The 23,142-nt window shown below is 46.8% G+C and overlaps 1 protein-coding gene across 1 annotated transcript in view; it reads right to left on the bottom strand.

The window, feature by feature from the left end:
* Nucleotides 1-23,142, bottom strand: part of LOC124022438 (ankyrin-3-like) — a gene marked incomplete at its 3' end in the record, with an annotated part of 124,621 nt that overhangs the window by 59,914 nt on the left and 41,565 nt on the right. The window contains 6 exon segments of the mRNA XM_046337363.1: nt 1,809-1,832; nt 4,961-5,146; nt 12,185-12,283; nt 19,696-19,794; nt 21,379-21,477; nt 22,781-22,882. Coding sequence (XP_046193319.1) covers nt 1,809-1,832; nt 4,961-5,146; nt 12,185-12,283; nt 19,696-19,794; nt 21,379-21,477; nt 22,781-22,882 — 609 coding nt within the window.

Genomic DNA, 23,142 nt, shown 5'->3' with positions numbered 1-23,142 from the left:
CAGCCCCTATCCACATCGACGGGACTGCAGTGGACAAGGTGGAAAGTTTTAAGTTCCTCGGCGTACACATCACTGACAAACTGAAATGGTCCACCCACACAGACTGTATGGTGAAGAAGGTGCAACAGCGCCTCTTCAACTTCAGGAGGCTGAAGAAATGTGGCTTGGCACCTAAAATCCTCACAAAATTTTACAGATGCACAATTGAGAGCATCCTGTCAGGCTGTATCACCGCCTGGTATGGCAACTGTACCGCCTGCAACCACAGGGCTCTCCAGAGGGTGGTGCGGCCTTCCCAGCGCATCACCGGGGGCAAGATACCTGCCCTCCAGGACACCTACAGCACCCGATGTCACAGGAAGGCCAAAAAGATCATCAAGGACAACAACCACCTGAGCCACTGCCTGTTCACCCTGCTATCATCCAGAAGGCGAGGTCAGTACAGGTGCATCAAAGCTGAGACCGAAAAAACTAACAAAACAGCTTCTATCTCATGGCCATCAGACTGTTCAATAGCCATCACTAGCACATTAGAGGCTGCTGCCTATATACATAGACTAGAAATCATGGAACACTAGTCACTTTAATAATGTTTACATATGTTGCATTACTCATCTCATATGTATATACTGTATTCTATCCTATTCTACTGTATCTTAGTCTATGTATTACTCATCTCATATGTATATACTGTATTCTATTTTACTGTATCTTAGTCTATGTATTACTCATCTCATATGTATATACTGTATTCTATTCTACTGTATCTTAGTCTGTATTACTCATCTCATATGTACATACTGTATTCTATTCTACTGTATCTTAGTCTATGTATTACTCATCTCATATGTATATACTGTATTCTATTTTACTGTATCTTAGTCTATCTTACTCATCTCATATGTATATACTGTATTCTATTCTACTGTATCTTAGTCTATGTATTACTCATCTCATATGTACATATTGTATTCTATTCTACTGTATCTTAGTCTATGCTTTACTCATCTCATATGTATATACTGTATTCTATTCTACTGTATCTTAGTCTATGCATTACTCATCTCATATGTATATACTGTATTCTATTCTACTGTATCTTAGTCTATGCAGCTCTGACATGGCTCGTCCAAATATGTAAATATTCTTAATTTCATTCCTTTACTATAGATTGTGTGTATTGTTAGATATTACTTGTTAGATATTACTGCACTGTTGGAGCTAGAAACACAAGCATTACGCTACACCCGCAATAACATCTGCTAAACAAGTGTATGTGACATGTAACATTTTATTTGATGTTGCTTTTTTTTGGAGAGGGATATCTTTTATTGACAAAATTAAATGTCAGTGGCCATTGGCGCTCCAAGTGTTAACCAACTCTAACATTATGCTAACCAGCTCTAACTAACTCTAACATTATGCTAACCAGCTCTAACATCATGTTAACCAACTCTAACATCATGCTAACCAGCTCTAACTAACTCTAACATTATGCTAACCAGCTCTAACATCATGTTAACCAACTCTAACATCATGCTAACCAAGTTCTTAAGGGTTTTATGAGACTGGATAAAGGAAGCCAGCCCCTCAGCTGTAGAGACCCTCAGTCCATGTTGTCAGTACATCGAGGTCAGAGGTCATGCTACTTTCTAGTCCCTTCTGGAAAGCATCAAGACAGACAGTAAATAAAATAACAGAAGAAGCAATGCAGGAACAGGGAGGAGAGATGAGGCAGCAGAAGTTAGCAGCAGGGTGTGAGGTGGTGGGCTGTGAGTGTTGAGTGTGTAGAGGAGATCCAAATATACCTCTGTGGTCCTATTCACCATCATCTAGGGAGAGCAACACCAGCGAGAGGTGAAGAGAGGAGAGAATGGGAGGTTAGTGCATCACAACGACACTATGGCTGCACCATGCTGTACGATGGTGGGAAGAGTCACGATAACAACATAACAGTCAGGATAACAGTCAGATACACAACATTAACACCACAGACATGAACACAGTAACACAGGGTACTACTTTTGTCATCATACTGATATTATAGAACATCTACAGAGTCAAATTATACTATAACAGTAACATCAGAACTCTGCACCTTCAAGTTCACAATAACTACATCTACAACAACCACAGTGAGGTGGTATCCTATGAAGAAAGCTATATCTACTCAGGGTTTTCTAAAGCTAACCAGCTTCAGTTAGCTTCACGTTCTAGGTCGTGCTTCGACGGTGGATATTGCTTGTCCGCCTGCTCGCTAACTGTAGCAGGCTTGTACGACTACGTGTGCATGTCACACATGGAGCAGGAACTCTTCAGGCTTGTAACTACGTGTGCATGTCACACATGGAGAGTCGAACGCAGAACTCTTCAGGCTTGTAACTACGTGTGCATGTCACACATGGAGAGTCGAACGCAGAACTCTTCAGGCTTGTAACTACGTGTGCATGTCACACATGGAGAGTCTCTTCAGGCTTGTAACTACGTGTGCATGTCACACATGGAGAGTCGAACGCAGAACTCTTCAGGCTTGTAACTACGTGTGCATGTCACACATGGAGAGTCGAACGCAGAACTCTTCATTGAGACGATGCTGAAACATCAATCCATGGGTGAGTGACAGGTTTTCATTCTATGGTGTGAAATAGGCTTTCAGAAGAGGCGTCTTTATTTCATTACTTATCGTTAATGACTGAGCACCTTTTATCCCACTCCTATCAATAAAATAATTGTATCGTAAATGTGTTTATTTTATTTAACCATAATTTAACTAGGCAAGTCAATTAAGCACAAATTGTTATTTACAATGACGGCCTACCAAAAGGCAAAAGGCCTTCTGCGGGGTCGGAGGCCTGGGATTAAAAATAAAAACAATATAAATATAGGACAAAACACAATCACTGTATGTGTCATACAAAAGTTACAAATGCATTCAGTCATTGCTAGGGGTGGCAGGTAGCCTAGTGGTTAGAGTGTTGGGCCACTAACCAGTGGTAGCCTAGTGATTAGAGTGTTGGGCCACTAACCAGCAGGTAGCCTAGTGATTAGAGTGTTGGGCCACTAACCAGTGGTAGCCTAGTGGTTAGAGTGTTGGGCCACTAACCAGCAGGTAGCCTAGTGGTTAGAGTGTTGGGCCACTAACCAAAACGTTGCTGGATTGAATCACCAAGCTGACAAGGTAAAAATCTGTCGTTCTGCCCCTGAACATGGTAGTTAACCCGCTGTTCCCGGTAGGCTGTCATTGTAAATAACAATTTGTGCTTAATTGACTTGCCTAAATAAAGGTTATATGAATAAATCAAAATAAATTACTAAATAGTGTGATAGGTATTTTAATATTTAAAAAAACATTTACTCCTGAGGTGCTGACCTGTTGCACCCTCTACAACCACTGTGATTATTATTATTATTATCTGACCATGCTGGTCATCTATGAACATTTGAACATCTTGGCCATGTTCTGTTATAATCTCCACCCGGCACAGCCAGAAGAGGACTGGCCACCCCACATAGCCTGGTTCCTCTCTAGGTTTCTTCCTAGGTTTTGGCCTTTCTAGGGAGTTTTTCCTAGCCACCGTGCTTCTACATCTGCATTGCTTCCTGTTTGGGGTTTTAGGCTGGGTTTCTGTACAGCACTTTGAGATATCAGCCGATGTAAGAAGGGCTTTATAAATACATTTGATTGATTTTATATTGTTTTCTTCCTCAAATGAAGGGGCTGATGACGCAATCTTTGCGAGAAGGAGGGACTCTGATTTAGCTCAGACACTTCATTCAGGATAAATGGAGTTAGCCCTAAGTTAGCCTGCCCTGGAGCAGGTTAGCCCTAAGTTAGCCTGCCCTGGAGCAGGTTAGTTCTGAATTCAGGATAGTGGAGTTAGCCCTGAGTTAGCCTGCCCTGGAGCAGGTTAGTTCTGAATGCAGGATAGTGGAGTTAGCCCTGAGTTAGCCTTCCCTGGAGCAGGTTAGTTCTGAATTCAGGATAGTGGAGTTAGCCCTGAGTTAGCCTGCCCTGGAGCAGGTTAGTTCTGAATTCAGGATAGTGGAGTTAGCCCTGAGTTAGCCTGCCCTGGAGCAGGTTAGCCCTAAGTTAGCCTGCCCTGGAGCAGGTTAGTTCTGAATTCAGGATAGTGGAGTTAGCCCTGAGTTAGCCTGCCCTGGAGCAGGTTAGCCCTGAGTTAGCCTGCCCTGGAGCAGGTTAGTTCTGAATGCAGGATAGTGGAGTTAGCCTGCCCTGGAGCAGGTTAGTTCTGAATGCAGGATAGTGGAGTTAGCCTGCCCTGGAGCAGGTTAGTTCTGAATGCAGGATAGTGGAGTTAGCCCTGAGTTAGCCTGCCCTGGAGCAGGTTAGTTCTGAATGCAGGATAGTGGAGTTAGCCCTGAGTTCGCCTGCCCTGGAGCAGGTTAGTTCTGAATTCAGGATAGTGGAGTTAGCCCTGAGTTAGCCTGCCCTGGAGCAGGTTAGCCCTGAGTTAGCCTGCCCTGGAGCAGGTTAGTTCTGAATGCAGGATAGTGGAGTTAGCCTGCCCTGGAGCAGGTTAGTTCTGAATGCAGGATAGTGGAGTTAGCCCTGAGTTAGCCTGCCCTGGAGCAGGTTAGTTCTGAATGCAGGATAGTGGAGTTAGCCCTGAGTTAGCCTGCCCTGGAGCTGGTTAGCCCTGAGTTAGCCTGCCCTGGAGCAGGTTAGTTCTGAATGCAGGATAGTGGAGTTAGCCCTGAGTTAGCCTGCCCTGGAGCTGGTTAGTTCTGAATGCAGGATAGCGGAGTTAGCCCTGAGTTAGCCTGCCCTGGAGCTGGTTAGTTCTGAATGCAGGATAGTGGAGTTAGCCCTGAGTTAGCCTGCCCTGGAGCAGGTTCGTTCTGAGTTACCTGGCTAACTCCTTAAACCTGATTCCTAGGATAGCCCTCTGGTCAGAGTGCAGATAAAGGACTAGTGATTGGTGCGCTGTCTGTGTGGTACCTTGGACTCGACATCTGCGTTGTGGTCGATCTGGAGCAGCAGGGCAGCAGCCTTGGTGTCGTCCTTCCGCGCGGCGATGTGGAGCGCCGGGAGCCGGACCTTTCCTTTAGTGTCATTCTCCAGGAGCAGAGAGACCACCTGTTCATGTCCCTGCTGCAACGCCACCGCAAGGGGCGTGAAGCCATCCTACAGTAGAGATAACAGTCACTATATATACTATACCATACAGCAACGCCACCGCCAGGGGCGTGAAGCCATCCTACAGTAGAGATAACAGTCACTATATATACTATACCATACTGCAACACCACCGCCAGGGGGTGAAGCCATCCTACAGTAGAGATAACAGTCACTATATATACTATACCATACTGCAACACCACCGCCAGGGCATGAAGCCATCCTACAGTAGAGATAACAGTCAATATATATACTATACCATACTGCAATACTAACCCTGACCTCTGACCCCAACACTGTACGGTACTACCTCTTATAAGACTACCAGAACACTAGCAGCAGTGAGGGGGGTTGTCATCGGGGGCTGTTGCTGTGCAGTATTCTAACAATATTACAATGAACAAAAATAGAACCGCAACATGCAACAATGTCTACCATTTTACTGAGTGACAGATCATATGAGGAAATCAGCCAATTGAAGTAAATTCACGAGGCCCAAATCTATGGATTTCACATGATTGAGCAGGGGTGCAGCCACTTGGCAGACAGGCCCACCCACCGGGGAGACAGGCCCACCCACTGCGGAGACAGGCCCACCCACCGGGGAGACAGGCCCACCCACTGGGGAGACAGGCCCACCCACTGCGGAGACAGGCCCACCCACTGGGGAGACAGGCCCACCCACTGCGGAGACAGGCCCACCCACCGGGGAGACAGGCCCACCCACTGGGGAGACAGGCCCACCCACTGGGGAGACAGGCCCACCCACCGGGGAGACAGGCCCACCCACCGGGGAGACAGGCCTACCCACTGGGGAGACAGGCCCACCCACCGGGGAGACAGGCCCACCCACTGCGGAGACAGGCCCACCCACCGGGGAGACAGGCCGTATGGAACATTTGTGGGATTTTTCATTTCAGCTCATGAAACATGGGAACTACACTTTACAGATTGAGTGACTGACATCCTTGTTCCTTCACTGTTTCAGTTGCCTCTCCAACCCTCTCTAGTACCATGGTTTAATATCACTATTATACAGCCCCATGGTTTAATATCACTATTATACAGCCCCATGGTTTAATATCACTATTATACAGCCCCACCATGGTTTAACATCACTATTATACAGCCCCACCATGGTTTAACATCACTATTATACAGCCCCATGGTTTAATATCACTATTATACAGCCCCATGGTTTAATATCACTATTATACAGCCCCACCATGGTTTAACATCACTATTATACAGCCCCATGGTTTAATACCACTATTATACAGCCCCATAGTTTAATATCACTATTATACAGCCCCATAGTTTAACATCACTATTATACAGCCCCATGGTTTAATATCACTATTATACAGCCCCATGGTTTAATACCACTGTTATACAGCCCCATGGTTTAACATCACTATTATACAGCCCCATGGTTTAACATCACTATTATACAGCCCCATGGTTTAATATCACTATTATACAGCCCCATGGTTTAATATCACTATTATACAGCCCCATGGTTTAATATCACTATTATACAGCCCCATGGTTTAACATCACTATTATACAGTACCATGGTTTAATATCACTATTATACAGCCCCATGGTTTAATATCACTATTATACAGCCCCATGGTTTAACATCACTATTATACAGCCCCATGGTTTAATATCACTATGATACAGTCCCCCATGCCCTGTGTAGTGAGTTAGTAGAAGGGTTATGTGTAACTCTGTGTTGTCTGTTCACACTGCTATGCTTTATCTTGGCCAGGTCGCAGTTGCAAATGGTTGGTTACCTGGTTAAATAAAGGTGAAATAAAAAATAAAAAATAAATAGGGTCGGTCTAGAATACTGACCTCTGTAGTGATGCCCTGTGTAGTGAGTTGGCATCTCAAGTGAGTTTGTTTCCCGGTTGTTTCTACAGCGTGTATTATGGATGGCTTGATGTTGCCACAGGCAGTTGGAATGCCGTTCTGCTGGTATAATACATCTTTCTCCAAGGTCCTCTAAAAGCTTAATTTGTGCATATCATGGTTTACGTAAAGAAAAGCTGACCGAGGGCAATTCCGGTTTGGAGCGAGTGGTCGCATCGGCGCTTATACAGCTCCTGCAGGTAGTATAACTTTTTACATTTCATTATAGCACAACGGTCTTCTCAGCTAGCTACATAGCCGTCTTTGTATCAAAGATAATTGCGTAACTATCGTTTTAACATCCTAACGTAGTTTACACTAGCCAGCTAGCTAACGTCCACTGATTAGCTGCACTGGTAAAACTATTACACTCAACTGAACGACTTGATCAGTGTAGTGTTAGCTAGCTACATAGCTGTCTTTGCTGTCTTCGTATCTTCGTTCCAAGATAATTGTGTTGTTTAGGTTTAGAGTGTGTAGTCTTAGAGTGATCATCTTAATTTACCCCCAGGTTAGCTAGCCAGCTATTTGTCGTCCTTAACGTAGGAGACTCTGCTAGCTAGCCAACAGCTAGCCAACGCTAGCCAACGTCTTCTGAATAGAACTCAACAACCCGGTTTCACAGGTAGTATCACATTTTCATTTCATTTCATTACAGTACAACGGTTTGATTTGTTTGATCGTAGCTAGCTACATAGCTAGCTACATAGCCGTCTTTGTATCAAAGATAATTGTGTAGCCTAGAGCTAGCGATTTTCTAGGTTAGCTAGCCAGCTATTGTCGTTCTTTTAACGCAACGTAACGTAAACAACACTACTAGCCAGCCAGCTAGCCCCCGAATAGCAGCACTGTAGAAACTATCACACGCAACGGAACGACTTGATTAGTGTAGTGTCAACAACGCACCCACTGCCAGCTAGCCTACTTCAGCAGTACTGTATCTTTTTAATAATTTTAGTCAATAAGATTCTTGCTACGTAGCTTAACTTTCTGAACATTCGAGACGTGTAGTCCACTTGTCATTCCAATCTCCTTTGCATTAGCGTAGCCTCTTCTGTAGCCTGTTAACTATGTGTCTGTTTATCCCTGTTCTCTCCTCTCTGCACAGACCATACAAACGCTCCACACCGCGTGGCCGCGGCCACCCTAATCTGGTGGTCCCAGCGCGCACGACCCACGTGGAGTTCCAGGTCTCCGGTAGCCTCTGGAATTGCCGATCTGCGGTCAACAAGGCAGAGTTCATCTCAGCCTATGCCTCCCTCCAGTCCCTCGACTTCTTGGCACTGACGGAAACATGGATCACCACAGACAACACTGCTACTCCTACTGCTCTCTCTTCGTCCGCCCACGTGTTCCCGCACACCCCGAGAGCTTCTGGTCAGCGGGGTGGTGGCACCGGGATCCTCATCTCTCCCAAGTGGTCATTCTCTCTTTCTCCCCTTACCCATCTGTCTATCGCCTCCTTTGAATTCCATGCTGTCACAGTTACCAGCCCTTTCAAGCTTAACATCCTTATCATTTATCGCCCTCCAGGTTCCCTCGGAGAGTTCATCAATGAGCTTGATGCCTTGATAAGCTCCTTTCCTGAGGACGGCTCACCTCTCACAGTTCTGGGCGACTTTAACCTCCCCACGTCTACCTTTGACTCATTCCTCTCTGCCTCCTTCTTTCCACTCCTCTCCTCTTTTGACCTCACCCTCTCACCTTCCCCCCCTACTCACAAGGCAGGCAATACGCTCGACCTCATCTTTACTAGTAGTTTATGTGTCGGGGGCTAGGGTCAGTTTGTTTATCTGGAGTACTTCTCCTGTCCTATTCGGTGTCCTGTGTAAATCTAAGTGTGCGTTCTCTAATTCTCTCCTTCTCTCTTTCTTTCTCTCTCTCGGAGGACCTGAGCCCTAGAACCATGCCCCAGGACTACCTGACATGATGACTCCTTGCTGTCCCCAGTCCACCTGGCCATGCTGCTGCTCCAGTTTCAACTGGCCTGGGCCCCAGGACCATGTCCCAGGACTACCTGACATGAGGACTCCTTGCTGTCCCCAGTCCACCTGGCCATGCTCCTGCTCCAGTTTCAACTGACCTGAGCCCTAGGACCGTGCCCCAGGACTACCTGACATGATGGCTCCTTGCTGTCCCCAGTCCATCTGACTGTGCTGCTGCTCCAGTTTCAACTGTTCTGCCTTATTATTATTTGACCATGCTGGTCATTTATGAACATTTGAACATCTTGGTCATGTTCTGTTATAATCTCTACCCGGCACAGCCAGAAGAGGACTGGCCACCCCACATAGCCCGGTTCCTCTCTAGGTTTCTTCCTAGGTTTTGGCCTTTCTAGGGAGTTTTTCCTAGCCACCGTGCTTTTACACCTGCATTGTTTGCTGTTTGGGGTTTTAGGCTGGGTTTCTGTACAGCACTTTGAGATATCAGCTGATGTACGAAGGGCTATATAAATAAATTTGATTTGATTTGATTTGATTTGATACTAGATGCTGTTCTTCCACTAACCTCATTGCAACTCCCCTCCAAGTCTCCGACCACTACCTTGTATCCTTTTCCCTCTCGCTCTCATCCAACACCTCCCACACTGCCCCTACTCGGATGGTATCGCGCCGTCCCAACCTTCGCTCTCTCTCCCCCGCTACTCTCTCCTCTTCCATCCTATCAAACCTTCTCCAACCTATCTCCTGATTCTGCCTCCTCAACCCTCCTCTCCTCCCTCTCTGCATCCTTTGACACTCTATGTCCCCTATCCTCCAGGCCGGCTCGGTCCTCCCCTCCCGCTCCGTGGCTCGATGACCCATTGCGAGCTCACAGAACAGGGCTCCGGGCAGCCGAGCGGAAATGGAGGAAAACTCGCCTCCCTGCGGACCTGGCATCCTTTCACTCCCTCCTCTCTACATTTTCCTCCTCTGTCTCTGCTGCTAAAGCCACTTTCTACCACGCTAAATTCCAAGCATCTGCCTCTAACCCTAGGAAGCTCTTTGCCACCTTCTCCTCCCTCCTGAATCCTCCCCCCCCCCCCTCCTCCCTCTCTGCAGACGACTTCGTCAACCATTTTGAAAAGAAGGTCGACGACATCCGATCCTCGTTTGCTAAGTCAAACGACACCGCTGGTTCTGCTCACACTGCCCTACCCTGTGCTCTGACCTCTTTCTCCCCTCTCTCTCCAGATGAAATCTCGCGTCTTGTGACGGCCGGCCGCCCAACAACCTGCCTGCTTGACCCTATCCCCTCCCCTCTTCTCCAGACCATTTCCGGAGACCTTCTCCCTTACCTCACCTCGCTCATCAACTCATCACTGACCTCTGGCTACGTCCCTTCCGTCTTCAAGAGAGCGAGAGTTGCACCCCTTCTGAAAAAACCTACACTCGATCCCTCCGATGTCACCAATTACAGACCAGTATCTCTTCTTTCTTTTCTCTCCAAAACTCTTGAACGTGCCGTCCTTGGCCAGCTCTCCCGCTATCTCTCTCTGAATGACCTTCTTGATCCAAATCAGTCAGGTTTCAAGACTAGTCATTCAACTGAGACTGCTCTCCTCTGTATCACGGAGGCGCTCCGCACTGCTAAAGCTAACTCTCTCTCCTCTGCTCTCATCCTTCTAGATCTATCGGCTGCCTTCGATACTGTGAACCATCAGATCCTCCTCTCCACCCTCTCCGAGTTGGGCATCTCCGGCGCGGCCCACGCTTGGATTGCGTCCTACCTGACAGGTCGCTCCTACCAGGTGGCGTGGCGAGAATCTGTCTCCTCACCACGCGCTCTCACCACTGGTGTCCCCCAGGGCTCTGTTCTAGGCCCTCTCCTATTCTCGCTATACACCAAGTCACTTGGCTCTGTCATAACCTCACATGGTCTCTCCTATCATTGCTATGCAGACGACACACAACTAATCTTCTCCTTTCCCCCTTCTGATGACCAGGTGGCGAATCGCATCTCTGCATGTCTGGCAGACATATCAGTGTGGATGACGGATCACCACCTCAAGCTGAACATCGGCAAGACGGAGCTGCTCTTCCTCCCGGGGAAGGACTGCCCGTTCCATGATCTCGCCATCACGGTTGACAACTCCATTGTGTCCTCCTCCCAGAGCGCTAAGAACCTTGGTGTGATCCTGGACAACACCCTGTCGTTCTCAACCAACATCAAGGCGGTGGCCCGTTCCTGTAGGTTCATGCTCTACAACATCCGCAGAGTACGACCCTGCCTCACACAGGAAGCGGCGCAGGTCCTAATCCAGGCACTTGTCATCTCCCGTCTGGATTACTGCAACTCGCTGTTGGCTGGGCTCCCTGCCTGTGCCATTAAACCCCTTCAACTCATCCAGAACGCCGCAGCCCGTCTGGTGTTCAACCTTCCCAAGTTCTCTCACGTCACCCCGCTCCTCCGTTCTCTCCACTGGCTTCCAGTTGAAGCTCGCATCCGCTACAAGACCATGGTGCTTGCCTACGGAGCTGTGAGGGGAACGGCACCTCAGTACCTCCAGGCTCTGATCAGGCCCTACACCCAAACAAGGGCACTGCGTTCATCCATCTCTGGCCTGTGTCGCCTCCCTACCACTGAGGAAGTACAGCTCCCGCTCAGCCCAGTCAAAACTGTTCGCTGCTCTGGCCCCCCAATGGTGGAACAAACTCCCTCATGACGCCAGGACAGCGGAGTCAATCACCACCTTCCGGAGACACCTGAAACCCCACCTCTTTAAGGAATACCTAGGATAGGATAAGTATCCCCCCCCCCCTTTAAGATTTAGATGCACTATTGTAAAGTGACTGTTCCACTGGATGTCATAAGGTGAATGCACCAATTTGTAAGTCGCTCTGGATAAGAGCGTCTGCTAAATGACTTAAATGTAAATGTAATGTAATGAGTAGAAGGGTTATAGGGTCGGTCTAGAATACTGACCTCTGTAGTGATGCCCTGTGTAGTGAGTTAGTATGAAAAGTAGAAGGGTTATAGGGTCGGTCTAGAATACTGACCTCTGTAGCGATGCCCTGTGTAGTGAGTTAGTATGAAGAGTAGAAGGGTTATAGGGTCGTTCTAGAATACTGACCTCTGTAGTGATGCCCTGTGTAGTGAGTTAGTATGAAGAGTAGAAGGGTTATAGGGTCAGTCTAGAATACTGACCTCTGTAGCGATGCCCTGTGTGGAGCCATGGTCCAGCAGGTATCTGACCACCTTCTGATGATTCTCCTGAGCAGCCATGTACAGAGGAGTGAAGCCATTCTACAGCAGACACAAGACATACTGATTAGTCAGTAATACAGACAACACAGCCATTACAACAGTACATTATTATAGTAATACAGACAACACAGCCATTACAACAGTACATTATTATAGTAATACAGACAACACAGCCATTATCATAGTACATTATTATAGTAATACAGACAACACAGCCATTACAACAGTACATTATTATAGTAATACAGACAACACAGCCATTACAACAGTACATTATTATAGTAATACAGACAACACAGCCATTACAACAGTACATTATTATAGTAATACAGACAACACAGCCATTATCGCAGTACATTATTATAGTAATACAGACAACACAGCCATGTACAGAGGAGTGAAGCCATTCTACAGCAGACACAAGACATACTGATTAGTCAGTAATACAGACAACACAGCCATTACAACAGTACATTATTATAGTAATACAGACAACACAGCCATTACAACAGTACATTATTATAGTAATACAGACAACACAGCCATTATCACACAGTACATTATTATAGTAATACAGACAACACAGCCATTACAACAGTACATTATTATAGTAATACAGACAACACAGCCATTACAACAGTACATTATTATAGTAATACAGACAACACAGCCATTACAACAGTACATTATTATAGTAATACAGACAACACAGCCATTATCACAGTACATTATTATAGTAATACAGACAACACAGCCATGTACAGAGGAGTGAAGCCATTCTACAGCAGACACAAGACATACTGATTAGTCAGTAATACAGACAACACAGCCATTACAACAGTACATTATTATAGTAATACAGACAACACAGCCATTACAACAGTACATTATTATAGTAATACAGACAACACAGCCATTATCACACAGTACATTATTATAGTAATACAGACAACACAGCCATTACAACAGTACATTATTATAGTAATACAGACAACACAGCCATTACAACAGTACATTATTATAGTAATACAGACAACACAGCCATTATCACAGTACATTATTATAGTAATACAGACAACACAGCCATGTACAGAGGAGTGAAGCCATTCTACAGCAGACACAAGACATACTGATTAGTCAGTAATACAGACAACACAGCCATTACAACAGTACATTATTATAGTAATACAGACAACACAGCCATTATCACAGTACATTATTATAGTAATACAGACATTATCACAGTACATTATTATAGTAATACAGACAACACAGCCATTACAACAGTACATTATTATAGTAATACAGACACCACAGCCATTATCACAGTACATCATTATAGTAATACAGACAACACAGCCATTACAACAGTACATTATTATAGTAATACAGACAACACAGCCATTATCACAGTACATTATTATAGTAATACAGCCATTATCACAGTACATTATTATAGTAATACAGACAATACTGCCATTATTATCTCTCTAATTCTCTCTTTCTTTCTCTCTCTTGGAGGACCTGAGCCCTAGGGCCATGCCTCAGGACTACCTGGCATGATGACTCCTTGCTGTCCCCAGCCCACCTGGCCGTGCTGCTGCTCCAGTTTCAACTGTTCTGCCTGCGGCTATGGAACCCTGACTTGTTCACCGGACGTGCAACCTGTCCCAGACATGCTGTTTTCAACTCTCTAGAGACAGCAGGATCGGTAGAGATACTCTTAATGATTGGCTATGAAAAGCCAACTGACATTTACTCCTGAGGTGCTGACTTGTTGCACCCTCGACAACTACTGTGATTATTATTATTTGACCATGCTGGTCATTTATGAACATTTGAACATCGGGTACCGGTACAGAGTCAATGTGGAGGCTATATACAGGTGGTACTGGTACAGAGTCAATGTGGAGGCTATATACAGGTGGTACTGGTACAGAGTCAATGTGGAGGCTATATACAGGTGGTACTGGTACAGAGTCAATGTGGAGGCTATATACAGGTGGTACTGGTACAGAGTCAATGTGGAGGCTATATACAGGGGTACCGGTACAGAATCAATGTGGAGGCTATATACAGGGGGTACCGGTACAGAGTCAATGTGGAGGTTATATACAGGGGGTACCAGTACAGAGTCAATGTGGAGGCTATATACAGGGGGTACCGGTACAGAGTCAATGTGGAGGCTATATACAGGGGGTACCGATACAGAGTCAATGTGGAGGCTATATACAGGGGGTACCGGTACAGAGTCAATGTGGAGGCTATATACAGGGGGTACCGGTATAGAGTCAATGTGGAAGCTATATACAGGGGGTACTGGTACAGAGTCAATGTGGAGACTATATACAGGGGGTATCGGTACAGAGTCAATGTGGAGGCTATATACAGGGGGTACCGGTACCATGTCAAGGTGCAGGGGTATAGGTTAATCGAGGTCATTTGTAAACTGGCTATGCATAGATAATAAACAACGAGTCAGCAGCTCCTCTTCCTGGGGTTTATTATGGATCCCCATTAGTTTCTGCCAAGGCAGCAGCTACTCTTCCTGGGGTTTATTATGGATCCCCATTAGTTCCTGCCAAGGCAGCAGCTACTCTTCCTGGGGTTTATTATGAATCACCATTAGTTCCTGCCAAGGCAGCACCTTTATCCCCTTACACTTGTGTCTATAAGGTAGTAGTTTTGGAATTGTTAGCTAGATTACTTGTTGGTTATTACTGCATTGAACTAGAAGCACAAGCATTTCGCTACACTCGCACTAACATCTGCCAACCATGTGTATGTGACAAATACAATTTGATTTGATTTGATTTGAGTACCTCGTCATGCCGTATGGGTTAAAGAATGCTCCAGCCTTCTTCCAATCCTTCGTAGACGAGATTCTCAGGGACCTGTGCGGACAGGGAGTGGTGGTTTATATTGATGACATTCTGATCTACTCGGCCACTCACACCGCGCATGTGTCTCTGGTACGTAAAGTGCTTGGTAGACTGCTGGAGCATGACCTATACGTAAAGGCTGAGAAGTGCGTGTTCTCTAAACGAGCCGTCTCCTTTCTGGGTAATCGCATTTCCACCTCGGGGGTGGTGATGGAGGGCGACCGCATTAGGGCCGTGCGTAATTGGCCAACTCCGACCACGGTAAAGGAGGTGCAGCGGTTTTTGGGTTTTGCCAACTACTACCGGAGGTTTATCTGGGGTTTTGGACAGATAGCGGCTCCCATTACCTCACTGCTGAAGGGGGGCCCGGTGCGGTTGCAGTGGTCAGCAGAGTCGGAAGGAGCTTTCAACAAGTTGAAGGCGCTGTTCACCCGTTTTGGCGCATCCGGACCTCTCTTTAGCATTCACAGTAGAGGTGGACGCGGCCGAGGCTGGGGTGGGTGCCGTGCTATCACAGCGCTCGGGTACGCCACCAAAACTCCGCCCCTGCGCTTTTTTTCTCAAGGAAGCTCAGCCCAGTGGAGCGTAACTATGATGTGGGGGACCGGAAGTTGCTAGCGGTGGTTAGAGCTCTGAAGGTGTGGAGACACTGGCTTGAGGGGGGCTTAGCACCCCTTTCTCATCTGGACCGACCACCAGAATCTGGAGTATATTCGGGCAGCTAGGATACTTAACCCACGTCAGGCAAGGTGGGCCATATTCTTCACCCGGTTCCGGTTTACATTGTTGTATAGACCGGGCTCCCAGAACGTAAAGGCTGACGCACTGTCCCGTCTTTACGACACGGAGGATGGGTCCACCGAACCTACTCCCATCCTTCCCGCCTCTAAACTGGTAGCACCAGTGGTATGGGAGGTGGACTCGGACATCGAGCGGGCGTTAAGGGCGGAACCCGCGCCTCCTCAGTATCTGGCGGGGCATAAGTACATGCCGTTTGGTGTTCGGGACAAACTGATTCGGTGGGCTCACGTCCTACCCTCCTCGGGTCACCCTGGGGAGACGAGGACAGTGAGGAGCCTTCGGGGGAGGTATTGGTGGCCTACTTTGGCAAAGGACGTTAAGGGTTATGTCTCCTCCTGTTCGGTGTGCGCCCAGAGTAAGGCTCCTAGGCACCTTCCTAGAGGGAAGTTACAACCTCTCCCCGTTCCACAACGGCCATGGTCACATCTATCCGTAGATTTCCTGACCGATCTTCCGCCGTCTCAGGGGAACACCACGGTTCTAGTGATTGTGGATCGGTTCTCTAAGTCCTGCCGTCTCCTCCCGTTGCCCGGTATCCCTACAGCCCTACAGACTGCGGAGGCATTATTCACCCATGTCTTTCGGCACTACGGGGTGCCGGAGGACATCGTTTCTGATCGGGGCCCCCAATTCAAGTCCCGGGTCTGGAGGGCCTTCATGGAACGTTTGGGGGTCTCTGTCAGCCTGACCTCCGATTATCACCCCGAGAGTAATGGGCAGGTGGAGAGAGTGAATAATATAATAATATAATATATAATATATGCCATTTAGCAGACGCTTTTATCCAAAGCGACTTACAGTCATGTGTGCATACATTCTACGTTACAAACGCCATGCTCTACCAAATGAGCTACAGAAGGACCAGAAGGAGGTGGGTAGGTTTCTGCAGTCGTATTGCCAGGATCGGCCAGGGGAGTGGGTACGATACATTCCCTGGGCGGAAATGGCCCAGAACTCACTACGCCACTCCTCTACTAACGTGTCCCCTTTTCAGTGTGTGTTGGGGTACCAGTCGGTCCTGGCACCATGGCATCCGAGCCGGACCGAGGCTCCTGCGGTGGAGGAATGGGTACAGCGCTCCAAGGAGACCTGGAGGGCCGTCCAGGAATCTCTACAACAAGAGAGTGGACGGCAGAAGAGGTGGGCTGACCGCCACCGCAATGAGGCCCCCGTGTTTGTACCGGGGGACAGGGTCTGGCTCTCGACCCGAAACCTACCCCTCCGTTTGCCCTGCCGGAAGCTGGGTCCGCAGTGTGTAGGGCCCTTTAAAGTCCTGAAGAGAATAAACGAGGTGTGTTATCGATTACAACTCCCTTCCTATTATCGTATTAACCCCTCGTTTCATGTGTCTCTCCTCCGGCCGGTGGTAGCTGGTCCCCTGCAGGACAGTGAGGTGCCGGAGGTCCCTCCCTCCCCTCTGGACATCGAGGGGTCCCCGGCGTATACGATCCGGGCCATTCTGGACTCAAGACGCCGGGTGAGGGGCCTGCAGTACCTCGTGGACTGGGAGGGGTACGGTCCGGAGGAGAGGTGCAGGGTACCGGTGGGGGACATCTTGGATCCATCCATGTTGAGGGATTTCCATCGCCTCCATCCGGATGGCCCTGCACCTCGTCCTCCGGGGCGACCTCGAGGTGCTCGCGGGAGCCGCGCGTCAGGGGGGGGGGGGTGTACTGTCACGAGTCCGACCGAGGGTGGCTTCCCTTCCCGGTCGGGTGGCACTCGGCGGTTGTCATCACTGGTCTATTAGCTGCCACTGATTGTCTTTCCTCCCCCTCCTTGTATGTTTATTGGTAGCACCTGTTTGTGATGATTAGTTGGGCTTCTTTAGACAGCCTGTTTGTTGTGCGGGATTCATCATTGTAACCTTCCGCTCTGTAGTAGAGGAACGTGTTAGTTCCTGGTCGTGCATTTTTCAGTTGTACATTTTCATTCCCAGTGTTTGGGGTCGTTATTATTGTGAGCACCCTGTGGTGCGTTGGTGCAATTAAAGAGCACAGCATTGCACTCTCTGTGTTTGGAGCCTTTTGGTCTAAACTCCACTCACCGTGTTTGAAGGAAGAAGAAGGATGAGTACAACCCCAAGAACACCATCCCAACCGTGAAGCATGGAGGTGGAAACATCATTCTTTGGGGATGCTTTTCTGCAAAGGGGACAGGAAAACTGCACCGTATTGAGGGGAGGATGAATGGGGCCATGTATCGCGAGATCTTGGCCAACAACCTCCTTCCCTCAGTAAAAGCATTGAAGATGGGTCATGGCTGGGTCTTTCAGCATGACAACGACCCGAAACACACAGCCAGGGCAACTAAGGAGTGGCTCCGTAAGAAGCATCTCAAGGTCCTGGAGTGGCCTAGCCAGTCTCCAGACCTGAACCCAATAGAACATCTTTGGAGGGAGCTGAAAGTCCATATTGTCCAGCGACAGCCCCAAAACCTGAAGGATCTGGAGAAGGTCTGTATGCCAAAATCCCTGCTGCAGTGTGTGCAAACATGGTCAAGAACTATAGGAAACGTATGATCTCTGTAATTGCAAACAAAGGTTTCTATACCAAATATTAAGTTCTTAATACTTATGTCATGCAATAAAATCCAAATTAATTACTTAAAAATCATACAATATGATTTTCTGGATTTTTGTTTTAGATTCCATCTCTCACAGTTGAAGTGTACCTATGATAAGAAATTACAGACCTCTACATACTTTGTAAGTAGGAAAACCTGCAAAATCGGCAGTGTATCAAATACTTGTTCTCCCCACTGTAGGTCTATAACAGTTTGGGTCTAGAATGTCTCCCCCTTTGAAGAGGGGGATGACCGCGGCAGCTTTCCAATCTTTGGGAATCTCAGAAAATACGAAAGAGAGGTTGAATAGGCTGGTAATAGGGGTTGCAACAATTTCAAACTGCAGCTCTTTGTTAAGTATCGGAAGTCATTTCAATCGCTGTAGTGGCTGACGTGAATAGGGTTGAGTCATCCACATACATAGACACACTGGCTTTACTCAAACCAGTGACATGTCGTGAGTAAATATTTTTTAAAGTAAGGGGCCTAGACAGCTGCCCTGGGGAATTCCCTGGGGATTATGTTGTAGAGGCTTCCATTAAATAACACCCTCTGTGTTCTGTTAGACAGGTAACTCTTTATCCACAATTTAGCAGGGGGTGTAAAGCCATAACACATACGTTTTTCCTGCAGCAGACTATGATAGCTAAATAGTTAGTTAAATAGCTAACTAAATAGCTGTCCGGACTATCTGCATTGACCCCTTTTGCATGAACTCTTTTGACTCATCGCATACGCTGCTACTGCTTATTATCTGTCCTGTTGCCTAGTCACTTTACCACTACTCATATGTACATATCTACCTCAATTACCTCGTACCCTTGCAGATAGACTCAGTAATAATACCCGGTGTATATAGCCAAGATATCGTTACTCATTGCGTATTTATTCCTCATGTTATAATTTTTCTATTATTTTCCTCTGCATTGTTGGGAAAGGCCCATAAGCATTTTACTGTTCGTCTACATCTGTTATTTACAGTATGCAGCTAAGACTGTGGGTGTGTCTAAAGGGGGTGGTCTTAGACTCACCTGAGACTGTGGGTGTGTCTAAAGGGAGAGGTCCAAGACTCACCTGAAACTGTGGGTGTGTCTAAAGGGAGAGGTCCTAGACACACCTGAGACTGTGGGTGTGTCTAAAGGGGGCGGTCCTAGACTCACCTGAGAATGTGGGTGTGTCTAAAGGGGGCGGTCCTAGACTCACCTGAGATTGTGCGTTGATGTTAGCTCCGCTGGTCACCAGCTCCTTCACTACATCCACCTGACCAGCCAGAGACGCTATGTGGAGAGCTGTGTTCCCTTTCTGGAAAGACACAGGGAGGGATGAGTGAGTGAGTGAGTGAGTGAGTGAGTGAGTGAGTGAGTGAGTGAGTGAGTGAGTGAGTGAGTGAGTGGTACTGCCGGCTCGGTACTGCCGATTCTCTGCTCTGATAGGCCCAGTAACATGTCACAGCTCTCTATCAGCTCTCTGATAGGCCCATTAATATGATGTCACAGCTCTCTCTAAGCTCTCTGATAGGCCCATGAATATGATGTCACAGCTCTCTCTTAGCTCTCTGATAGGCCCATTAACCTCTTGAAACTAGGGGGCACTATTTTTATTTTTGGAAAAATAATGTTCCCAAAGTAAACCGCCTATTTCTCAGGACCAGATGCTAGAATAATATAATAATAATAATAATAATAATAATAATATGCATATAATTGACAGTTTAGGATAGAAAACACTCTAAAGTTTCCAAAACTGTAAAAATATTGTCTGTGAGTATAACAGAACTGATATTGCAGACGAAATCCTGAGAAAAATCCAATCAGGAAGTGACTCTTATTTTCAAACCCCTGTCTTTCTATGCATCCCTATTGCCCATTGAAAGGGATATCAACCAGATTCCCTTTTCTGTGGCTTCCCTAAGGTGTCTACAGCCTTTAGACGTAGTTTCAGGCCTTAATTTTGAAGAATGAGCGTAAACGACTACATTGCGTCAGTGGCCAGCTGAGGGCTCTCAGAGTGATTCTTGCGTAAAAGACAGAGGTAGTAATTTTTCCTCTCGCTCCTCGTGAAAAGCCAATTGTCCCGGTTGATATATTATCGAATAGATATTTGAAAAACACCTTGGAGATTGATTATAAAAAACGTTTGCCATGTTTCTGTCGATATTATGGATATCACAGCGTTGTCGTGACCGATATTTCCGTTGGATTTCTCAACATAACGTGACCAACAAAAGGAGGTATTTTGGGTATAAAAATAATCTTTATGGAACAAAAGGAACATTTGCTGTCTAACTGGGAGTCTCGTCAGTGAAAACATCCGAAGATCATCAAAGGTAATTTGATTGCTTTTCTGATTTTCGTGACCGAGCTTCCTGCTGCTAGCTGGACATAATGCTATGCTAGGCTATATTTCACTTGTGATTTCATGAATATTTTCTAGTAATATTTTTTTACCGTTGCACTATGCTAATTAGTGTAGTTGATGACAATTCTCCCGGATCCGGGATGGGTAGTTCCAATAAATATGATGTCACAGCTCTTTGATAGGCCCATTCATATGATGTCACAGCTTTAACTCAGTTCTCTGATAGGCCAATTAACTGTGTTGTCAACAACATAGACACATTCTACATCCCAAATGGCATCCTATTCTCTATGTAGCGCAATCCCTATAACTCCTCCCTATAGGTGACCTGTCAGACTCCTCCCTCCATCCTCCCTATAGGCTACCAGTCACGCTCCTCCCTATAACTCCTCCCTATAGGTGACCTGTCAGACTCCTCCCTCCATCCTCCCTATAGGCTACCAGTCAGGCTCCTCCCTATAGGCTACCAGTCAGGCGCCTCCTATCTTATTATCTATCTTCTCAGAGGAGGAGAGGGGCGGGGCTAACCTTAGTTGCAGCGTCCACATTGGCTCCCAGCTTGATGAGTTGTGTGACCACCTCGGCATGGCCCTCTTTAGAGGCCAGATGGAGGGCGTTGAGGCCATTCTACAGCAGGACAGAGAATACAGGGAGATAGAGGTGAACACAGACACATCAGGAGCTATGGATTCTCAATATCAGAACTAACATTTACCAATAACTCATGTAGCTTAGGGGCTGGGTTTCACTGAGGTGATTTCCAAAGAAAGCTGAGGGAGTTGTCTATCTGACCTGGTTGGGTTAAGGTTAGTGGTCAGAGCTTAGGGGTTAGGGGTCAGAGCTTAGGGGTCAGGGGTCAGAGCTTAGTGGTTAGAGCGTTTGGCCAGTAACAAAAAGGTTGCTGGATCAAATCCTCAAGCTGATAAGGTTCAAATCTGTCGTTCAGCCCCTGAACAAGGCAGTTAACCCACTGTTCCCCCATAGGCAGTCATTGTAAATAAGAATTAGTTCTTAACTAACTTGCCTAGTTAAATAAAGGTAACATTTAAAAACATTTTTTTAAGGGGTCAGAGCTTAGGGGTCATGGATAGGGACTGTCTGGGTTAAAGATGTTGATTTCGACCCCAGTCTAAATGGTTAGGGGTCATGGATCATGGTTAGGGACTAACTTGGTTACAGATGTTGATTTCGACCCCAGTCTAGATAGTTAGGTTATAGGAGTCAGGGGTCATGGTTAGGGACTAACCTAGTTACAGATGTTGATTTCGACCCCAGTCTAGATAGTTAGGTTATATGGGTCAGGGGTCATGGTTAGGGACTAACCTGGTTACAGATTTCGACCCCAGTCTAGATAGTTAGGTTATAGGGGTCAGGGGTCATGGTTAGGGACTAACCTGGTTACGGATGTTGATTTCGACCCCAGTCTATAGTTAGGTTATAGGGGTCAGGGGTTATGGTTAGGGACTAACCTGGTTACAGATGTTGATTTCGACCCCAGTCTATAGTTAGGTTATAGGGTTCAGGGGTCATGGTTCTGGGACTAACCTGGTTACAGATGTTGATTTCGACCCCAGTCTAGATAGTTAGGTTATAGGGGTCAGGGGTCATGTTTAGGGACTAACCTGGTTACAGATGTTGATTTCGACCCCAGTCTAGATAGTTAGGTTATAGGGGTCAGGGGTCATGGTTAGGGACTAACCTGGTTACAGATGTTGATTTCGACCCCAGTCTAGATAGTTAGGTTATAGGGGTCAGGGGTCATGGTTAGGGACTAACCTGGTTACAGATGTTGATTTCGACCCCAGTCTAGATAGTTAGGTTATAGGGGTCAGGGGTCATGGTTAGGGACTAACCTGGTTACAGATGTTGATTTCGACCGCAGTCTAAATAGTTAGGTTATAGGGGTCAGGGGTCATGGTTAGGGACTAACCTGGTTACAGATGTTGATTTCGACCCCAGTCTTCAGGTAATCCAAAGCCTTCTCTAGGTTCCCTGCCCGGGCTGCTCTCAAGTAACTGGCATTACTGTCAATCTGTAACACAGAGATCACCTAGGTTATGATCTACACTGACTGAACAAAACATTAGTACCCATGTAAACTGCTGTCAAACACACACACACACACACACACACACACACACACACACACACACACACACACACACACACACACACACACACACACACACACACACACACACACACACACACACACACACACACACACACACACACACACACACAAACACAAACAGTTAGTACACCATGTATAACAGACAGTAGTCCTTGCAT

Source organism: Oncorhynchus gorbuscha, unplaced genomic scaffold, assembly GCF_021184085.1.
Source record: "Oncorhynchus gorbuscha isolate QuinsamMale2020 ecotype Even-year unplaced genomic scaffold, OgorEven_v1.0 Un_scaffold_1390, whole genome shotgun sequence".
In the NCBI taxonomy this organism is placed as follows: Eukaryota; Metazoa; Chordata; class Actinopteri; order Salmoniformes; family Salmonidae; genus Oncorhynchus; species Oncorhynchus gorbuscha.
The sequence above is the reverse complement of the archived record's forward strand: the minus strand, read 5'-3'. Positions and strand labels throughout refer to the sequence as shown.